Here is a 21,662-nt window from a genome sequence, read left to right as displayed (position 1 = left end):
GAAAAGGAATGAGTCTAAACGAGATACCTGTTTCCATTTTACAGCAGCAAACAGGATTTTCATGTATAAACGGGCAAACAGTGATGAAGTGTAGAGTTTTTCTTTTTTTTTTTTGAGTAGACAGCCTTTATCTTTTAAAGTAATCAATACTAGAAAAAGTGCTTGAGATGTTTCCTAGAATTTGCTTTGTCAATAAGTATTCATTGTGATGAGCAATTTGGAACACAGAGGAAAATGGAATGGTTACTCACATCATCATAACCTGGTGTTTGATTTGTATTGAATATGGATAGCACTTATTCAGGATTTCTGTAGGTTCTGTTTATCAAAGGAAAAAAAAAGACAACAACAAAAACCCTTTCTAAAAAACATAATGTGTTTTACTAAGGTTTTTGGCAGTAGAGATGGTAGAGTGCTATTTTAAGTTACACTTTTCTATAAAGGCTTTTTTCATGTTCTCAGAGTTTCACAGTACAAGAGGCTTAGACTTTTTTCTCCTAGTAGACAAATATCAATATCTAGGACTGAACTTGTGTTCCCTGGGAATATTAAACAGAGAGTCTGAGGCAGATGGATTGTGGTTAGGTAGCTGCTTAAGGTATTTCAGGAAGAAGATAAAGAGATAAAAAAAAACCCACAGACTTCATTTGACATTGAATATATTGAATGTGGGTTTTTTTTTCTTTTTTTCTTTTCTTTTTTTTTTTGGTAGACGTGATAGCAACTGGTTCATTATTCCATTGAATTATAAGTAAAGTTAGAAATAAAAAAGATCTGAAATAGGCCTTTGAGCTGCAGTTCTGGTTCATTGCTGTAGCCATCGGTGAGGTCAGGATGTCATATTTGTGGGTAAAATTACAGGTTTAAAACAGTTATCTTGTTATTTTAGGGTTGTTTGGGTTTCTTTTTTTTTTTTTTTTAATGAGGTAAATAAATGCTAACAGAGGAATTGAAACAGGAAGACAAGGGAAAGCATTGTGTAGAATTATTTCCTGGTTTGGCTGAGATAATGGTTTAAGACTTAAGAAAAGGACAGTGTTCCATTGACCACCTCTGTTCTCTTCTGTGATCATTTAACATCTCTGTATCAGGTACAGCAAGTGATAGTATGAAAAAATAGCCTGCAGTGCACTTTTCTCTGCCGTCATACTGGCAGGTGTTCCTGTTAGAGATAAAAAGTAGTGTAATGCCTTTGAAGTTCCATTTTATTCTCACATCTAGGACTTCTGATCTCTCTTTCCTGAACTCTGTGATCATACTTTTTAATGCCTAGTACTTTTCTCCGGTATGTCTTCCAACACACTGTCTGGCCAATCTGATATTTGCATCTGATATTTCTACCTCATTGGCTCACAGTTCCATATCTCTAAGTGTCATTTGGGTCAGGGCAGTCACAGACACAGCTACAGGTTGGGCAGAGAAGAGGTTCAGAGTTGCCCTGTGAAGAAGGACTTTGGGGTGTTGGTTGATGAGAAAATGAACATGAGCCGGCTTCAGTGTGTGCTCGAAGCCCAGAAACCGACTGTGGTCTGGGTTGCATTGAAAGAAGCATGACCAGCAGCAGGTCAAGGGAGGTGATCCGGCCCCTTTACTCTGATCTTGTGAGACCTCACTTGGAGTATTGTGTGCAGTTCTGGTGTCCTCAACATAAAAAGGACATGGAACTGTTGGAACAAGTCCAGAGGAGGCCACGAGGATGATCAGGGGACCGGAGCACCTCTTGTATGAAGATAGGCTGAGAAAGTTGGGGCTGTTCAGTGTGGAGAAGAGAAAGCTGTGTGGAGACCTCATAGCAGTCTTCCAGTATCTGAAAGGGGGGCAATAGGGATGCTGGGGAGGGACTCTTTATTAGGGACTGTAGTGATGGGAAAAGGGGTAACGGGTTAAAACTGAAACAGGGAGTTCAGGTTAGATTTAAGGAAGGAGTTCTTTATTGTGAGGGTGGTGAGGCACTGGAACAGGTTGCCCAAAGAAGTGAGAAGTGCTTCATCCCTGTCAGTGTTCAAGGCCAAGTTGGACAGGGCCTTGATCAACCTGGTCAGTGTGAGGTGTCCCTGCACATGGCAGGGGGATTGAAATTAGATGATCTTAAGGTGGTTTCTAACACTAAGCATTTTTATGATCATTCCTGGAGAAAAGGTCATAATTAATTTTTCCTTGTTTAGAAATAATTTCTGATAAATGTGCATGGGATGTCTTCCTATCATTAGGAGCAACTTTATCTTCCCCCTGTAAACTGAGAATAAGTACGTTAGCCTAGTAGTTAGTCATCAGTCCATTTGCTGGTTTCAGCAGCAGCCTATCTACAGGCTGCAGTTAAGAATGTCTACTTGGAAGCACAAAGAAGTGTGTTATGTTTAATGTTGGTTTCTCTGTGCATCTCTAGCAAAACATGCCAGCTGATTGGAATGATAATGTTAACAGACTTCTGTTGTCTCATTTTAAATGTAGGGCTGTATACAAGCTTGCCTTCTTGGGCTAATAGAATTTTGATGGTAACGAGACTTAATACCTGCAGAATTAAACCAGCTCTTTTTTGTTTTTCATTTTTCTTCAGAAGTATTAATTGCAATACATTAAATGGCTTAAGATGCAGACTTTTATGTTGTTTTTAATTTATAGTAACTGGTACAAGTTCTCATGGTAGACTGTGTTTGCTAGAAGAACTTCCTTTGGATGGGGCTTTCTGATCCCCTGAGTAGCGTAATAGTTTAATGTAGAGTAGTCTGGCTCAGATTTTACTGTATACATCCTAGCAGGTGACATAAATGCATTTACTTCTTTACAGATTGTGTGAGAAGGCTTATTGGAAACTACAGGAGCCATAGCACTGGGTGTAGTGGAGAACAATTTCTCTGTGATTTATGCTTTGCTGCTGTTAGTGATCTCTTCTGTACAGCATCAGAATGTACCAGAGCAGGACCTCTTCCAATTCTTAGTGTGGTTAAAATGCCCTAGAGAACTACAATTCAACTTTTTATTACTTCCAGCAGTAGTGCAGTTGTTAGAAATACTAATTTTTCTGTACAATCATTGCATATAAAACTGTTCAAGAATACGAAAATATGCTATTTTAGTTACTAAGAATTTAGTGGCAAAATATCTCCTTGTAGAGTGGTGATTCTCTTGTTTGTTAGAGAAGGAAATTCAAATGAAGGGCTTTCAATCAGATTTATTTTTATTTGATGCAAGAACAGTAAGGATTGCTGAGTGATAGCTGGGCTAAGAGGACCCGTTTAGAGTTTGTGAAAAAGACTAAGGCATCATATTGCTTGTCATACTCTTCCTTCAGTGTTAAGGCTCTTTGATTTATTTTTTTAATTTTTATTTTGCCATACAAGCTATGGGATGGAGGGTAGGAAGGGGATCATTTGTGATTTCATCTGATTTCCAGCTGCTTTGCGCTTAAGGGTCAATAAACTGCAGCCAGAGCAGGGATGGAATGAAGCTTCATCTCCCTTAGCTTTTAGATAGGAATGTATATCCCATAACCTTTATATAGAAATCAATTTACCTTTATTTTTTGTTATGTTTTTCAGTAGTGTCTTCGGTTTACCAGATTATTGTGTAAGGAATTTGTACTTAAAGAAGTATATTTTTACCTCAGATTCTCTTAGAATTCTAATGTGGGGTCTGAATGATGTCTGATATCACAGTAATTTCTTTTACAATAATGAAATGATCTAAGAACATGAATGAAGCGTAGTGCTGAACCTGGGTAGTTTGACTTCTGAGAGATTAACTGCAGCAATGCATGAACTATGAGTTTGCTAGTTTGTCTTTTATGAAAGACAGGATAGAAATTGTAATCAGTGTGAAAGAAAGCACCGTAATCCTTCAAAAGAAGAAAAATATTACTATTTTACTTGAGAAACATTTTGTATGAGCACACCTGTCTCACTAAATAATGATTGCCAGTGCAGTCTGTGAACACATCTATAGCAGAAACATTAAAACTTGCAAACTGTTGCAACACCACAAAGCAAGCATAATAAAGGACCATGAAGCTTTCTGTTTAAATCAAATGTTTTTCTCATGAAAGCTGATAGATTAGCTGTGTTCTGTTATAAAGCTCAGTTCACTTTATATAGTTATTTGTATCTGAGAAGTGAAGTTAAAAGCATGTGTACCACACCAAAGAAGATTGTGTTTCTCTGATCTTTATAATTGTTACTTGATGTAATCATCTCAGTGGAGTTTCTCTAGAAGTTACACTTGGAAAAAGGCATCATTTTAATTCCCCAGACAGGGCTGTTGTTATATGTGTATGGTGGCTCACTGCAAAGCAATGACAGTGCATCCCATTACTATGGGCTTTTGTGGTGTGGATTTAGTGATATTTCTTTAAATGCTGAATAGCATGTTGCTTTGTTCATGGAAGACCTTTTAGGCATACTGAGGATGTTAGGTAGCTGACACTACATTTAAATTGCTTCAGGTATGGCTGTAAGGGCTTTTTAAATTGTTCTGTCAGGTTGGCTTATAGCTTATTTTGCTCATTGTTGTTTTATTTTGTATTTATTTTTAGTAGTCATCTTGTCTGTGTATACATTTGGGGAAGTAAAAAGCCTCAGCCATGATAATACAGATGTTCAAGATTTTGCTACTGTCTGAGTTTTACTGAAACCATGTTATCTGGGAAATGTTAGGGTTAAATGAAAGTTGCAACTGGAAAGTATGTGTTGGGCAAAGTAAACTAGTTAGAAGAGTGAGAATTTGTGCAAATGTATGGGAAAATACGGAGAAAATGTGAACTATAGAAGAGGAAGGAGGAATCAAGCAAAATTGAAAGCTGTAAAGCCAGTTCAAATAGTTAATATGCTCCATGCTTTGTGTACTGCTCAAGAGAAAGATAAAATAATCCTGTTATAAAGATGTATCTGAGGATGAATTAAGTAGTAGAGAGATATAAGACTGCATAATTTCTTAAAGAGTTAAAAGAGCGCATACATTTTATTAAATTATTTACAGAAGCTGACATTTGCTGAGCAGGACGCATGGAGTATGTTGGATGACAACATGAGTATTGATTCAATACTCTCGCCTCCTTTTAAACAGCATAGAACAAATCCTCTCTGGTCATACAGTGCAAAAACTGGGGATTAAGGGAGGATGTGTTGGAGGGGATATTCATTCTGATCACAAATCTGTACTTAAACTGCAATGGGTTTGTATTATATAGCTAACAGATGTGCAAGCATGTGATTAGGGGAAAAAAACACTAGCAGTTACAACTAAATAAGCCTTTTGTACTCCAAGGTGTTTTAAAAATGCCTTACTCACCCCACTGATATTTTGGTGTTCTTATCCCCATCATAGGCTGGTTGAAATTAAATCAGTAGTAGTGGTGTAGTTGTGGAGCTTTGCCTTGCTTTCTGTGTAAGGCTCGGAGCACAGACCAGATCCTGAAATCACTTTACCTTTTCTTGCCTTAATGTTTGTTTTGTGTCCAGTTAAAAAGTGGTTGGAGAGCTTCCATAATTCTTTTTTTTTCCTTTTTTCTTTTTTGTTTTCTTTAATAGCTGTATAAATGGAATAGTCCTACGGCATGCTTATTTAAAAGGGGTTTGAGGGATAAGGAAAAAGTGTGATACAGGAGACTGTTGGATTGTTGGCAGAAAATACAACAATGCTAACAGTTTAAAATTCAGCACTGTGGGATGCAGGTGGCCCCAAATGACCCCTAGTACCTGCTCATTTAATTGGAGTTGGCAACATGCGGCTCCCTGGAGGCTTCTGGGCACTTCATGAGTTTGAACCACTACTAAATGGTAGACTAACATATGGGTAGTCTACTGTTTCAGCACTGTAGTAATTAAGATTATGCTATGTACTTGGGGGAAAAAGAATCTGCTAGCATATGGGGGGCAGGAGGGAATCACATCTGTAAAGAACTTTCGAGTAGTTTAAAATGCAGTATTTACTGAATTCAGTTGCTCCCCTGTAGTGGTTTAATAGATCTATAGTCTTAGCTGAGAAATTTCTTGCTGTTTGTGGATCAGTTCCAAAATCATACCGTTAGTTTGGTATATTTTTTCTTACAGAAATACAACAGATTTTATAGTAATGTTTGAAGAACGTAAGTCTGTAGTACTTAAATATTAAAATCCTAAATACTCAACTGTTTAATTAAAAGTCAGTTGCTTTGTGCAGTATTGAGTGTTGGATAGTGATTAGGAAGACATACAGATAGAACCATTCTTTGATGTATGTAGCTGTCCTGTATTAATAATTGCTTCTTAGGAATGAAGCCTGTGTCCCATATTTAAACATGCAAGTACAAAATGTTGCATCTGGCTGTTAGTATTTGCAGTGCAAACAGCGTGATAATGTTTGTCATTGGCTGACCAGTGTTAGTGTAACCAGGAGCATGAAATAATTTCTAGCTTAAAAATATTGTGGTTCTGTATCAGAAACTGGAGCAAAGAGCCAAGGTAACTTGGTTTGTTGTTAAGTGCTAAATGTGAGTCAGGGATTAGTAAGTTTTGCAAAACTCTGATCAGGAGAAAAAAATCCCTCCACATAAAATAACACACACCACCATCCCCAGTGTTCTGCATAGTTATGTGAAAAAAATAGCAGCTATTTTTAATTAGTGATGGTAAGTCAGCCTGTTAGTTAAGGGTTTAAATTTAATTAAGCAAGGTTCGAGACTAATAATGCTTTGATTTAAATTTGGACAATATTTTGTTTAGGGATCCCCTGGTCTTCATTTAAGTAATTCTGGAGAGGATACTTGTCTGTGTGCTTGGGGTGTTCCAAATTAGAGGGTGCTTTACTACTGGATATTAAGTTCAGTTGTTTTATGTTTGCTTTCTAATTATTATCCTTTGCAAGGCAATCCAGTTTCAGACTCAGGATTGACATTTCAGTTTCTCTTCTAAGGAAAGACCTAGCTTAGGCTGTGAATTTTATTTTTCTATACTTACAACTTTATATAAAGTTAGCTTGACAATTAGTTACAATTCTCATATAAAGCTACTTTTTTATTTTAGGTGTGTGAGCATAGCTTTTATAGTGCTTGGTAATGATTTTCTTCAAGATATGGATTTAGTGCCATCTTGTGGGAAAACGTAAAACAGCAGATATTTGGTTACGGAATGTACTGGATTCTTTTAGGTCACAAACAAGAACATACTGCTATCAAATCTGACAAGAATAAATATAAATTTAACAGAGCTCATTGTGAACCCAATGTCTCCCCACTTATGAAAACACATTTTTGCAAATTGCATAGGACTTCTGAGCCCCAGATGTTGTCTCCTTAGTGGTTTTTCTTTCCCGCTTATCTGCATTTCTTTGGTAACTTAGGTTGAAATGGCTTTCCAGATGGTTGTCTTGCTTTGTGATGCATCGTTTTTCTCTGCTGGAGCCATCTGAACACTGTTTTGATTGGAGCTACTGAAATCTCTGTATTGATTTATTTTTTCTCTTTAACAGTAGCAGAACACACAGTTCTAAAGCTCCTTTTCAAATTGTTTCAATGGGAAATGATTATGTATTGTGGTTAATCAACTCCCAGTACTATTCCTAGTAGAGAAAAAAAGTTGGAAGCTGAAGTGTGCTCTTTTATGTGTTTTGCCTGATTAAAATCTAGCAGGCAGAGGTTGAAATTGGAACTCAATTTATGTTTTTTATTTCTGGCTTACTAAAAGCCATGCTTGAAGTCACCATGTGAATAACTTAAGGTTTTTATAGTGGCTGCATTAAAATAATATAGTTAGGAAGTTTCAAAATCAAAAGGTGTCGGAGAGTAAGAAGGTCCTACAAAAATGCCCTATTCCCACAGCTTTCAGTGGTGCTGTGTGTTTGTCTTATGTCAATGTTTTCCTGTATAGAAACGTCAAACACCTATGGGACATGTAAATTAAACATGTACGTTTGCAGTGCAGTGCTGAGGTTTTGTTTAGTCTTCTCTTGCTTATTTTGTGTCTTTCAATATAGTGTAAAAATCACTGGAATCTCTTTTTGAGGAACTGACAAGCTGTATCAGGCTGTTATGTTTCCCCCTTGTTACAACAGGCGAAATGTTAACTTCTCCCGTATGTGACATATTAAGGTCACCTGAGAAACAAATAGGTGCTGTATATTGTGGAAGCATTTTTGAAAATATTTCTAATGTAATTAACATCTTTGAGTGTTTTCTCCATTACCACTCACTGATGATGGCAACCATCTCTGTCTTTTATGACCTTATTATTGGAAACACTATTTGGGTACCGATACAGTTTTCCTTTATATGCAGTTTTCTGTGATAGCTTCAGCAGAACTTGTACAAGGTCCACATACATTCCTGTGCTCAGATTTTATATTTTTTAAATGAAAGAAGTAGGATGTTTCTTTGCCTGTAGATTGCAAAACAGGAAAAGGAATCCCAGAGTGCACTGTATTTACTAGGAAAAGGATTCTTTTATTTTATTTTTTTTTTCTGAGGTAATAGTGAGCTTTCTGCCAGAAGCCCATAAACTTCATAGCAAGACATCAAACAGAAAAATGAGGGACAGAAGATGGAATACTACAGGTTTTTTCAGTGTTTGAAATGTGACCTTGTGTACTTACAGTGCGTTCTTTTTTTGCTTTTGCTTATTAAATAGATAGCCAGAAATATTCAAAGTATCAAAATCCTTGGAAATTCTGTGAGAGTGTTTGCTCACTTGGTCTCACTTATTTGGCTGTTAGCATTTCAGAAGCTTAAAATAGGAATTCTGTCATAGAGCTGTATCTGTCATTTCCCATTAACGTGCTCAACTATACATGATCAGCAATATTCTGGATTGTCATTCATGCTCTAAACATCTTTTTTTGAGATTTTTGTGGTGGAATAGTTATATAGTATTATGTCTTTACATCTTTAATGTGCAGCTTATATATTGCAGACAGTTTTTTTTCAAAGACTTGTATAATTCTACTAAAATAATTTGTTTGAAGTTACTCAACATTTTCCTTTAAAGTTCTTAGGCAATACTGTCTTTCCAATTTTGTTGTGCACCAAAATATTTGTGCAAGATGACAGAGAGAAGCTGATTGAGGTCTGGTAGTTCAGATTAGATAAGACCTTACTAAGAAATATAATGGCAGGGTGGGTGCTATCATGTGCCTATGGATGTGGTCAACATGATAGCAAAAATGTCTCAACCACCTAAGTAGAAGGAAACGCAAGCTTTCCTAGGTCTTGTGGGATTCTGGAGAATGCGTATTTCAGGTTATAGTCAGTGTGCAAGTCCTCTATATCAATTAACCTGAGAGAAGAGCTATTGTGAGTGGGGCCTTGAGCAACAACAAGCCTTTGAGCATATCAAATGGGAAATGGCTTGTGTAGTAGCTCTTCAACCAGCAGTGCAAAATGTACTCTACACTGCAGCTGGGGAGCATGGTCTCATGGGGAGCATGGTCTCATTTGGAGCATCTGGCAGAAAACATCAGGAGAAACCTGAGGTTGATGATTAGGGTTTTGGAGCTGGGGGCATTTGTTACTCCATTTGTCTTGCAGAATAGCTGCTGCATGTACTGAAGCTGTACTTCAGGGTGGTGTCTGGACATTGCCTGCTGATGGGAAGTAGAGAATAAATCTTTTGTTTTTCCTTTTCTTCCATGTGCAGCCTTGTTCTTTGCATTGTTAAACTGCCTTTATCTTGACCCATGAGATTTTGTTCCATCCTATTTTCTACCACATGGTTCTGTAGTAGGACCATGTGGTATCACAGTATCACAGTATCACAGTAGGTTAGAGATTGGAAGGGACCTCAAACGATCATCTAGTCCAATCCCCCTGCCGGAGCAGGAACACCTAGATAAGGTTACACAGGAACGTGTCCAGGCGGGTCTTGAATGTCTCCAAAGAAGGAGATTCCACAACCTCCCTGGGCAGCCTGTTCCAGTGTTCCGTCACCCTCACTGAGAAGAAGTTTCTTCTCAGGTAGGTAGAGTGTGGGAGTGATAGATAAGTTTAGTGGGTAGGGGGCTTCCATCCAGGGTCAACCCACCACAAGTCTGTGTTAAGAAATGCAGATTTAAACGTACATGGCAAGATTTGTGTTTAACTTGCAAAACATGGTTGTTAAGTGCAAGCTCTATAGGATTTGACCAGGCACCAAATTTAAAAGCATAAAGAAATTAAAAATCAGGAAGGCCAGGAAACAAGAATTCTCCCTTTTCAAATAAATGTTTCTACCAGCAAATGGTGTTATGGAGAATTCTCACATCTTTTGCACCTCCATCTGTTGCATTTTTAATGCTGAAAATGCATTGCGTGTGTGGTCTGAATCTCCTGTGATTCCTCACAAATTACATCTGCCTTTTTTCACCTCTTCCTGTCAGTCCTGTGTTATTCAAGCAGAATTCTTGTCAGCTGATCCTCAGTGGTGGTGTTTGGATGCCAGAATTTTAAATTACATTTGACAGATGAGCAAATGCATGGGAGAATCCATTTCTTCATTTATGCCACTGAAGGAATATCTCCACTTCCCTTTTTGATTTTCTCTAAAAGAAGAAAGTAAAGATTTGCATGTTTATCCTTAACAATTCTCATACTTCTTTCACTAGTATAACCAAAGTCAGCAAACACACAAATCTGTTTAGATGCAGTTCATAAGAAAGCTTTAAGTAGTTTGTTATCTTTCAGTGATAGAGCTTCATATAGTGAAGAAAAAAATGGAGCAGTGGCAGATTATAGAATAAATGATGCAGCTTAGTTTTAGAAAATTAGAGTATATTTGACAGTATAATTTGGTGTTATCCTTGTTCACATGCGTTTGGATGTAGTTGTAGCTTTTTACAGTGTACAGCTACACAGTAGGATTTTTTTCCAGTCTTCTGTATCATCATGTGTTTGCCACTATCAAAGACTACATAATGTCAACTGTATATCCATCCCTGAAAGTCTGTATTTATGTCCCAAGACACTGGGTATTTTAATACTTTGTATTCCTTTCATAATATGCACCTTAGAGATGATGTGATTGTGAACAGATGCTTATTCAGATATCCCATACCATCGAGAAGTTAGTTGCAGAGACTGCTTAAACAATCAGCTGTTGTTAGAAGAATAAATTCAGAGGCATTGTTACACCATGTCTTTTCAAAGGTTATAACAGATCATAAAGAAGTGTTGAAATCCTTTGTGATTTTTATGTGCATTAATAAAAGGAAAAAAGAATAAGTATGTTGGTGTCTTCAGCTTGATTTGATTTCCAGCTCTTCTGGAAGTCTTTTTTATGAATCTATTCCAATATGCTCCTTTGCATTCCCAAACTGCCACCTGCCTGGTGTAAGGTAAGGCAGTTCAGTCTCATCTCATATCCCACCCAGCAGTGTGTGGATGTCTGTTGTCTGAACCTGCTCTCTTTCTAGAACTCTGATTATTCTTTCTAAACTTGCAGTGTTTTTCTGTCAGTTGGCTTTCACTTAGGTAATTTGACCCCCACGTTATATGGAAGTTCTGGCATTGAGAGGACTTTGTCAGTCATTTTTTTGTAAAGCCAGTCAAGAGACTTCCAGAAGTCAAAGCTAAAACATTTTTTGTCATTGTGTTTGGAGTGGTAAAGAAACAGGAGCTAAAAATGGATCTGTGAGAGAGAGGGTAAAAAAAGTGCAGAGTGAGAGGGAGGATTGAGGCATTAGGTGGGGAAAAACCACTCAAGTCCCCTTTAGTTATAGTACTGTACAAAATTATTTAGAGCAGAAACATCAAAGGGCATACTCGGAATCCTTCAGTGGCTCTGGTGCCCAAATTTGAGTGATTCCTGTCTGAGGAATTAGCTTGTTAGATTACCACTGTGTTACAGAACTACTCGTGAATTACATGTGGATGGATGTACATTTCAAAATCCATCACTTGATAATAGCATATAACCACTGTCTTCAAACCCTTCATGTTGTCTTTCACAGTCAAGACTTTAATATGTTTAATTCAGAGAAAGCATAATGGAATCTCCTGTGCAGTTCCATCGATTGCCTCTTGGAGTCAGGCTATAGTGAAAGAATGAAAAAGTTCTGAGAGAACTATTTATCTATTACCAAGAAATTGGCATGGAAATATTTTAGGTCGCTGGTCTGTTTTTAATAGAAATTATGAAAGATATGGTAGATCTTGCACTTTTTTTTTTTTTAAATCCCATCAAGTTCTGTGTCTGTGTAATGACAGCAGCATGACAGATATTCACAGCACTCCTACATTCCTCCCACACTGAAATTAATTATACAATTTCTTTCCACCCTCACAACATTTGTTCTTGCTTTTTCTTAGCTAGCTGCAGATGCAAAAATCTGTGCCAGAATACATCTAAATCTGGCTGGTCGTGTTCTAAGAATGTTTTAAGTCTTGGAGGTGTACAAAAAGTGATTCTCTTGTATCAAAGTCTGCCACAGTTGAGGCTGTTAGTTTTAACATAGTTACTGAGAAGCAGCCACAACTACTGTTGTGCTTGTGCTTAGTGACAAATGTGATTATGAGTAGAATTTAAGAACCATGTATATAGGTTGCTTAGACACAGTACTCCAGGGTATGGTTTGCGTTCTGGGCTGTGAGTGCACATTGTCAGGTCATGCCCAGTTTTTCATCAACCAGAAAGTAAGGATGCACCATATAGGTCAGATACATGTTTCCAAGTCCTAAATTATAAAAAAATGAAGCTGTTCCCTTGAATTATAAGAATGGATGAAAAATTTAATATAATTTTTAATGTTTCATTTGACTGTAGTCTTTTAAGTTTTTGACACATTTGCAACACTCACAGTTTCTTTTGAAGCCTTTGGAAAAAAAAAAGTATTTTTATAAATGGCAGCTGTGAGTCTCAGGCAGACTTTATTTCTGTCAGAAGCTGGGATTTAAATCCCACCTCCCTACCCCATGCCCCCAACCAGTAACAACAACAAAACAGGAACAGAAAATATCTATTCCTTGAGCTTCAAGATAGAAACTTGTATTGTGACTTTTAAAATACCAAAGAAAAACCAACCCAAAACCAAAAGCCAAGCCCAGCCCTTACCAGCCATGCTACTGAAACAAACAATTGAGTGTAATTTCCAAGTACCTTGCAACACAATCAGCTAAGCTAAAATGTTCTTAAAGATGACAATGGAGATATTCTAATACCTGCTCCCTTCCCTTTTCCATCTTAATAGTCATATATTGAAGAATTTAATGTAAAAGTTGTTTCTGGTTTTCTTTTTCCTTTTTTTTTTAGTACAATTAAAAGAGGATTTCATCCATATTTCTGCTTTAATGCTAGTGAAGAAAATGAGGGTTTTTTTTTGTGTAAATGAAACTTGCAAGTTATTCAGTAAAATCTGAATTATTTTTAATTTGGTGATTTCAAGCATTTATTCTCCAATTCCAGTGTTAAAAAACTACAAAAGAGTAGAGAATGCAGTAAGCTTGTATTCTCTAATGCAAGATGTCATTTAGTTTGGAATCACTGCAAAACTACTGTGTGGGCTGGTTAAGATAATCTACAATGTCCCTATGACTTAATATAATGAAAAAGCATTTACAAAGAAAACGGGTTTGATTCTGTTTACTTTGCAGCATCTATCCCACTTTGTCATTGTCTTCTGATGTCTTTGTTAATTCACTTGTTCATGATAATAATTTAATACAAGTTCTGTATTATTTGAAAATTTCATTTGGATTTATGCACTGAATTTCTGTGCTAAAACTGTCAGTCATAAACACTCATATTAGTAGATTTCAAGTTGCAAAATTGCTACATCTAGAGTAGTTTTAAGTTTATTGGGACCTTTAATGTTAATGAATATAAATATGTTCATATAATTCATACTAATATTAATATAATTTAAAGTTAATATGGATAATTAAAAAGGTGAGATTAAGAAAATGTTTACTATTTAATAAAAGCGCTGCTGCAAAAGAGTAGCTGACATTTGTGTAGTCTTAAGTGACTGTGTCTAATAAGATGCAAATAATAAGAGAAATAAGATCTGGACATTTATTAAAACACTGCTACTTAATGTCAGAACAGATTCAAAGTGTATCTGTACAGAATTCCACCACTAGCAATATTTTTTCCATTTGAAATAACTGATAAAAGACATGATTTCTAAGCGTTATTTTCTTAAGGTTTTGCATTTTTCATGTAGTTTATATTATTGTTACAGGCAGACAACTTTAGATGTAATTGAGCTAAACATGAAGGTAGTATCAAGTGAAATGGTGTTTTCTTGTTTAGGTCCCACCCTTTTATTTCCCTCACCCGCATTTTGTTTTTAGAATGTAGAGTTGCACAATATCCATTAAATCAGAAAAGTATGGTGCCATGCACTTACGTCCCCTGGTTCTTGCAGTTACATGTCTTCTCGTACAGAGTGTGTGGCTATCCAGGAATTCATATTTCTATTAATTTAGTATGCTGTATAGGCAGTGAATAGAGAGAGGAAAAAAGAAAAATAAATTGTCAGATAAAAAAATAATTGGAATTGAACATCATAAACTACAGTAATTTAGGGTAATTATGTTCCAACCTTAACATGGGTAAAATCCTTCTGCTTTTGATTTGTGTTGAACAAAGAGTGCAAGAATTAACCTCTGAACAGAGTAAGACCCCTGTACTTAGGTGTGGTACAAACCTCTTAGGACAATATAATTGTGTTTGGGAAAACCATCAAGTATAAAGAGCATCAAGATAAAACAGAAATTCTAATTCACTGTGGGATTGATTATTTAGGATGTTTGTCACATTTATTGAGTAAAGTCTGTGTATAGTTTAGATTTATCTGTTTTCGTATTGTGAAGTTGTTGGTGCCTTTGTGTGTAACTCAATATTTTTATTATTTTTTCTGTTGAAGGTATGTTTTGTTGAATTCATTTCTTTCTGTTGAATCTCCTTTGCTTGCTTCTGACCTTTATTTCTGTTGATTTTTTGCTTCATTTTTCATTCACCATGCTGTTCAGTTTTTGGATGCCAGGAGAACAAAGGTTTGTCAACTATTTGCAGTCACTTTATTTTTCAAAAATCAGTATTGTTTAATGTATTTTTTGTTTGCTTGTTGTCGATACAGTAATCCTGTTTACTAAACATGTTCATAGCTTTAGTTGCTAAAACTAAAAGCCAAAACCAACCAGCCCCAACCGAGCTCCTCCCCAAAGCCCCTTTAATTATAGTGAGTGCTTTGATTGATTTCATAAACAACAGTACTGTTGAGCACCTTGAAGGGCGGAATTACCTTTAAGTCTATGAAGTAGTTCAGAAAACATAGACTACTGAGTCTTTTAGCTTTTCAGGTACATATTGACCTACAGATATGTCACAGCCTAGTGTTTGGGTTTGTTGGTTTGCCTTTATTTGCTATTTATTTTGTCTGTAGCTGCCATTATTTTGTGTGTGTGTGTGTGTTTTGTTTTTTCTAGAAGCACTTGAAAGATATCATAATAAATAGTCACATGCATTTGCTATTTTATGAGGTCATTTGATACACTTTTGTCATTGATTCTAATGAATTTTTACAACAGCATACAAGTTTAGTCAAAGTTTAATCCTACATTGAGATCCTAAACTGATTTTTTTCCCCTTTCTTTTCATAATTGCAGCATCTGCAAATGACAATCCAGGCACTTCAAGATGAGCTTCGAACGCAGAGAGACCTTAACCATCTTCTCCAGCAGGAAAGTGGAAACCGGGGAGCTGAGCATTTTACCATTGAGCTCACAGAGGAGAATTTTCGAAGACTTCAAGCAGAACATGATAGACAAGCTAAAGAGCTATTCCTGTTGAGAAAAACACTAGAAGAAATGGAGCTTAGGATTGAAACACAAAAGCAAACACTAAATGCCAGAGATGAGTCAATAAAGAAGCTTCTGGAAATGCTGCAAAGTAAAGGTTTGCCATCTAAAGGAATGGAAGATGACAATGAGAGAACTCGAAGGATGGCAGAGGCTGAATCTCAGGTTAATCATTTAGAAGTTATTTTAGATCAGAAGGAAAAGGAAAACATGCATCTTAGAGAGGTAAGGAGAAAGTAATTTACTTGTTTAAAAGATATTGTCGAAGTACTTGCTGCGGTTTTTGAAATACACGTTACAGTGTCTAAGTGTTTTCTGTTTCTGCTCTCTTTTTTGTAAAATTCTAAATACACAACAAGACTGTATGACATGAAAGCAAGTATAAGAAATTATGGAAGAAAAGTAATTGTGGTTGGGGCTTATATCTGACAATGTTACTTTGTTAGTTTCTCTATTATTTATATTTTTTCAAATCAGTGTTTGGCAAATGAAGAAAAGAACTACTGAAGAGGCAAGTATCACCTTCTGCTATAAACTAAGTAGTCGTGAGTGCATGCTACTATGTGTTTGGTTTTATACCACTTGTGTTTGAGTGTTTTACTTTCCATATAAAAGGCTTCTGCCTATGTGTATTTCTAATGTATTTCTAAGGTGTTGGTGGTACCGCAACTTCTTAGGTAAATATACCACATAGTGTTGCCTCATGAAAACACTGGGATGATGGCTGTGCTCTACTTTGAGAGGTCCTGAATTTAATCCCAATCTCACCTGCACCAGCTGCCAGCATCAATTGTGAATGCATTTTTGGGACTGGATCTGGGATGATTGAATTAACACAACTGAAAGAATCTGGCCTGTTGTCAAGCCTGTCTGCTCCTCAACATCCCAGCAGCTGTCAACATTGTTGTGTGACTGGTGTCAAACAAACAAGACAGCGTGAATCTTCTTCAGAAAGACCTTGGTTGCTTCTGCTAAGGAGGGTAAAAATTGCAGGGAGATCATGTGCAAGCTACCCGAAAGGAAGTCAAGATAGATGGGTCTGTTTCCTTAGAAACTCAGCAACAGTGTGTGGTCTGATGGAACTTTCAGTCTAGTAAAAACAGCAATTTGCTTGACAGATCAAAGCATGAATATAGTTAGTACAAGAGCATAGAAAACTTTTACTTGTTTCTGCATAACTCTAAACATAGGAATGCCAGACATTAAAAACAGATAGGTAGATCCACAGAATATTGTAAAATATTTTCTTTGCTATGAACAAATTCTCTTGTATTTAGTTTATCACTACTTTTAAAGTTTTCCTGTGAAGAGCTGGATCCTGAATCTTTTCACAGGCAGAATTTTAATTAGAAAGCGATGCCACCTGTTAATGAAGCCTGAAAGTCAATGGATCCTGTTAAGTAGTTGCATAAGGAATTAATGATATTGCGTTTGTGATGAGGGAGGATAGAGGGAGAAGTTCTGTAACTTAGAAGTTCTGTAACTTAGTTTCTGGATTTAGAGCTGCTATTCTCAGAGTAGTATGTGCAGTCTGTTTCAAGGATGAATGATTTGCTAGTTATTTGCTTTGTTATGTGATTGTTTGCATTTCACCTGTTGCACCAGTATCACTTAAGCTTCTGAATCCCAATATAACTATGTATAGACATAGTATAACTATATATAGACTTTTGTCTGAAGGTACTGCAAGTATAGAATGGGGTTTACTGCTTATGACTTGCTGATATGCCTTGGTAACTGGTCAAGGGTTAAAAATTCACTTTTAACTATCTGGAATCTGATCCTGTCAGATTGGCAGGAACTGTCTCCTGATTTGGAGATTTTGGCCAACAATTTCCTCTCTATTTTAAGAATTCAAGGCTTTGGGTGAAGCCTGTCTCCAGCTCTCTTCCTATTGCACATGGTATTTATGGATTTTGATTATTTTCCTGCACATTTGAAGTGTTTTGCAGGGAGCTTGGACGTATGACGTGTAGGGTTTATGACTGCTTTGGAAAGTAAATTTTTAGTAGATGCCTGGAAAAACAAGATTCCTGCTTGTTTTTCCAGGAATGTGGATTTGATTGTTCAAGTGGATGCTTGGAAAATGATCTGAGGTTCAAATTTTGTGTTTTGCTGTCTTGTTAAGGGAAGTTGCCTGCATGCTATCAGTTATTCTTTATAGTTTTATCTATTTGTGAAAAGTCCAAATGGATCAATTTTTCATCTCCATGAGTAGCTTGATAAGCCCTTAATATTCTGTAGTGGTTGGTTGGCTGTCACTACATATATTCTTCATCCTGAACAATACAGTTTTCCAACATGATAAAACAGGAGTTCCTTTGTTGAATCTTCTGTACTAGTCTCCTTGGTGGATTCATAATTTCTTTAACTAGTGTCTTTAAGTTTTCATTTAAACTGTGTAAACGACATCGCAGGATTCCTGGATTATTTTTTTTTTTCTTCCCTGAAAATGCTTTAAAAGTAAAATGGAACTTGAATACATTTTTAATTAATTCCATTCATGAATTATTTCTTACTCACTCAAACTGTGTTAATCTTTTTATATCTTAACAAAATATTTGTCATTTTAGAACTTTATCTAAAATATTCTGCTTTCTGTATTTTGCAGGTTGGAGTCTAGAGCTGATGTGTTGAGTATATTTCTGAGAAACTGGTATATTGTCATGCATAAACATATTTCAAATCCTGAACACTTGCTTCTGTTTTTTAATTAGTTTTGCTATTTGACTTTCTGCCACTGCACTTCAAACAAGTTGAGGAAGATAAACTTTGTAGCAGCAAGTGAAGTTATTCAGTAACTGAGTTTTCTAGTGTGTCAATTTATCATTGAAATGATAGATTCTGCTGTAGTCTTCATTAGAAAGAATGCTATCTATGGAAAAAAGCTGAAAATGGTGGAAATGAGTTGGAATGTGGAAAAAATAACTGAAGACTGCTGATTTTCTGCAGCCTCAACACTACACTAAAAAGCCTACATAGAATGACATCTTGTAAGCTGTGTTTTAGTATTCAGTTTAAAGATGCTTTCAATCTCAAGTTTTGCAGTTCTTGAAATCTAGTTGTGTACCAGCTTGTTAGCTTTTAAATCCTAGCTGGAGAAAGGCTAAATCTTATATATTTTGCTGAGCTTGTGAACATGTTTTCCCCTAATGCAACCGTATCTTCCTCCCTTATGCTCTTAATTTCTTAGTTCTTTAAAATAGTGCCAGAGCTGGAATCTGTCTTCTCTCTTGTTCATTCACAGTCTTTCAGAGCTCTCAGCGTGCTGGAATAGAAAGCTAATGGATGAGAAGCAGAAGAAATTAATTTTGGTATTAGTAATCACTGGTGGGCGGAATTTTGATGAAAGCAAGAGAATTAAACTAATATGTTTTCCGAGAAACTAAAGCAACTGGTTGGGAAACGCTGGGAATTAAGGGCACTTTCTTCTATGCTGTTAGGTCGTTAGGTCTCCAGTTGCTGTCAATTCTACCTCCTTGACCTGTGGGGGGGGGGTTGACCTGTGCCCCCCCCCCGCAAGCACTGGTGATACTAGGAATCAAATAGTAAGGAATAGGTTCTTTGCTGTTCTAGAGCTGCTTTTTTCTATTAGTTTTTTTTCAAAGTTTATTTAAATAGTTAAAATTAACTTTTGTTATTGTCCTTCAGTCTCTACCCTTTTGTCAAATATGAAATGCTTCTCATAATTGTCTTCTGCCTATTTCATATAAGCATGCATGTTACCAGAAACCAACTGTTCTGATTCAAAATAATTGGCTGAATATCCAAGAGTCATGTAAAAAATTATCTTTCTTAAGCCTTTGATGGTTTCTTCACTCTGTCCCCCCTGTGAATAGCTGTAGGATAATCTCATAATACAGCTGCCTTCAAAGACCTGGAATTTCTCCAGGCCTTAGGTTATATTCCTTAGGGAACGTACAGGGAAGGGACGTACAAATGACTAATGTACCAGAGGCATAGGAATAACTCTGGAAAAGAAAACCACCATATTTTTAATTTGTTTTAATATATTTAGCAGAATTGGACTGACTTTGGTGTGTTAACTACGTGGCCCTCAAAGACTGTATTTTTCTGCAGCGTACAGTCTTCTGTATCTTTAAACTTTGTTTCACAGAGGCAAACTTGTCATGATTGGTTTACCCAAGTTTTGTGTTTGAAGGTCTTAGGAATGGCAAATTTGAGGCTTATTATACAAGTGGAAGAAGACACTTCAGCTGAAGTAGGAGTCCTGCTCTTTTACAGAAATAGCAAAGAATGTCAGTGTCAATAAGGTTCGTTAAAATGTTGGGAAATAAGCTATGCAAGAAATGGTATTAGATTTCTTTCCATGTATTAAGGAATTTTAAATCTAGGCAATAAGCTTTCACAAGGATAGCTAGATTGCCAGATTTGTGATAGTTATAACAAAAGTTTCCTTAGTTGCTGATTCACAAAGCAAAAAAGAACAAATAAAACTCTGAATAGCAGAAAGTGCAAGCATGTGGTTTTGCTTCAGTTTTGGAGATGCAGCCTACTGAAGAGAGAATGTTGAGCGCTTTTCCATGGTTTCTGAGAACTTCAGCCCAGTTTGTGCTCAGTTTTCCATCACTAAGTTAGTCTGGATCCTTTGCAACTAACTTAAATATTTTTGATAATGTTTTTCAAAGGTAACTGAATTTTACTGATGTTTTCTGGGACAGAATGATACAGCATTTTCTTTGGTAAGGAAATAATGTATTCTATATGGAACAAAGTGGTCTTTGCAAATACACATGAGAAAAAGGGCACTCTTGGGCTGGCTAGTCTCCCTGCAAGTTTGTTAATGGCTCAAAACCTGTCTTGAAGCCGTAACGTCATACCATGGCATTCTTCATGTCCAGAATTAAATATCATGAAATTACTAAATATACATTCCTGTCAGAAAATGTGAGATGCCTGCTTGAAAGTTCTTAAATTGGTTATCACATGTCTCTTCTAGAATTTTAAATAAACATTTGTTTCTCTATAACTTTGGGAGAACTGTAGGTAATATGGGAATTTTATCATGTGGAAATCTAGCACAGATGTTTGGTATTACTTTTTTTAAACATAGTGACCACACATTATTTACCCTAAGTACCATTAAGTATTTTTTTATTATTGCTATTAAAAACTTGCCTTAGGCAAAGTCCCACTAAATCTCTAGTGAAGTCAAATATTAAAATTCCAGCAAGTATTTTATTATATATACATACACGTATATTACACATGCCCTCTCTGTGTAACATACATTTTCACTAAAACAGAATCTGAGATCATATAGGATTTTATATATACATTTTTATCTCTTATCTTGGATGTATTCTTAAAATCATGTCGTTGCATATGGTTTAAAGCTACAGCTTTTTTATATTTAGTAGAAAGAAGAACAACACAGCTTCTTTATTATAATTTAAATTGTACTTCTAAACTTTCAAGCATTTTTTAAAACTTTGCTCTATCTTTGAACTCATCTTGGTCAAATAATGAAGGCAGCTGATAGGATTTGAACTGCCATCATGAATTAGTTATTGCATGTTTTTAAAGTTATTAATGGAGCAAAGTTCCTTCTTCCACTGTGAATAGAACAGATGCCTTGCAGACTTTTGGTGTTTACTGTAAATGTCTTACACTGGAGCCAGTAGTAATTTACTAAGGAAATGCTTTATCAACACCAAATGATTCTTCCCTGAAGTTAGTTATATAGATTAACAACCATTCTAGGCTGAACCTCTTTATTAGGTTCATTAGTGCCTCTTTTATTTCTCCTGGCTCAGCTCAAAATATTAATCTTATCAGTTGCTATAAAGAAGATTACTTTCTATCAAAATATCAATAGTAATGTGTTTTTTAAGGTGACCCCTTAAGTATACAGGAGGACTTTGCAATGTTGGCAGTCACTCCAGACATGAGAAAGTAGACAGAA

General features: G+C 36.1%; 1 protein-coding gene across 12 annotated transcripts in view; it reads left to right on the top strand.

Annotated features, from left to right (window-relative positions):
- Window positions 1–21,662, top strand: part of ERC2 (ELKS/RAB6-interacting/CAST family member 2) — a 490,267-nt gene that overhangs the window by 48,222 nt on the left and 420,383 nt on the right. For 9 of the 12 annotated variants that reach the window (XR_009726827.1, XR_009726826.1, XR_009726825.1 and 6 more), the window contains exons 3-4: window positions 14,909–14,932; window positions 15,545–15,961. Coding sequence is in view for 3 of the 12 variants with exons in the window: in XM_061362415.1 (XP_061218399.1) it covers window positions 14,909–14,932; window positions 15,545–15,961 (441 nt within the window). In the remaining 9 variants the exon portion in view is untranslated. The remainder of the gene's footprint in view (window positions 1–14,908; window positions 14,933–15,544; window positions 15,962–21,662) is intronic. The other 3 variants (XR_009726824.1, XR_009726822.1, XR_009726820.1) reach the window with 1 other exon arrangement.

The sequence above is a fragment of the Neopsephotus bourkii genome, unplaced genomic scaffold (assembly GCF_033783945.1).
Source record: "Neopsephotus bourkii isolate Nb327-2 ecotype Australia unplaced genomic scaffold, CSIRO-AGI_Nbou_v1 NB_1120, whole genome shotgun sequence".
NCBI classification, from domain to species: Eukaryota; Metazoa; Chordata; class Aves; order Psittaciformes; family Psittacidae; genus Neopsephotus; species Neopsephotus bourkii.
This window is presented reverse-complemented; position numbering and strand designations above follow the sequence as displayed.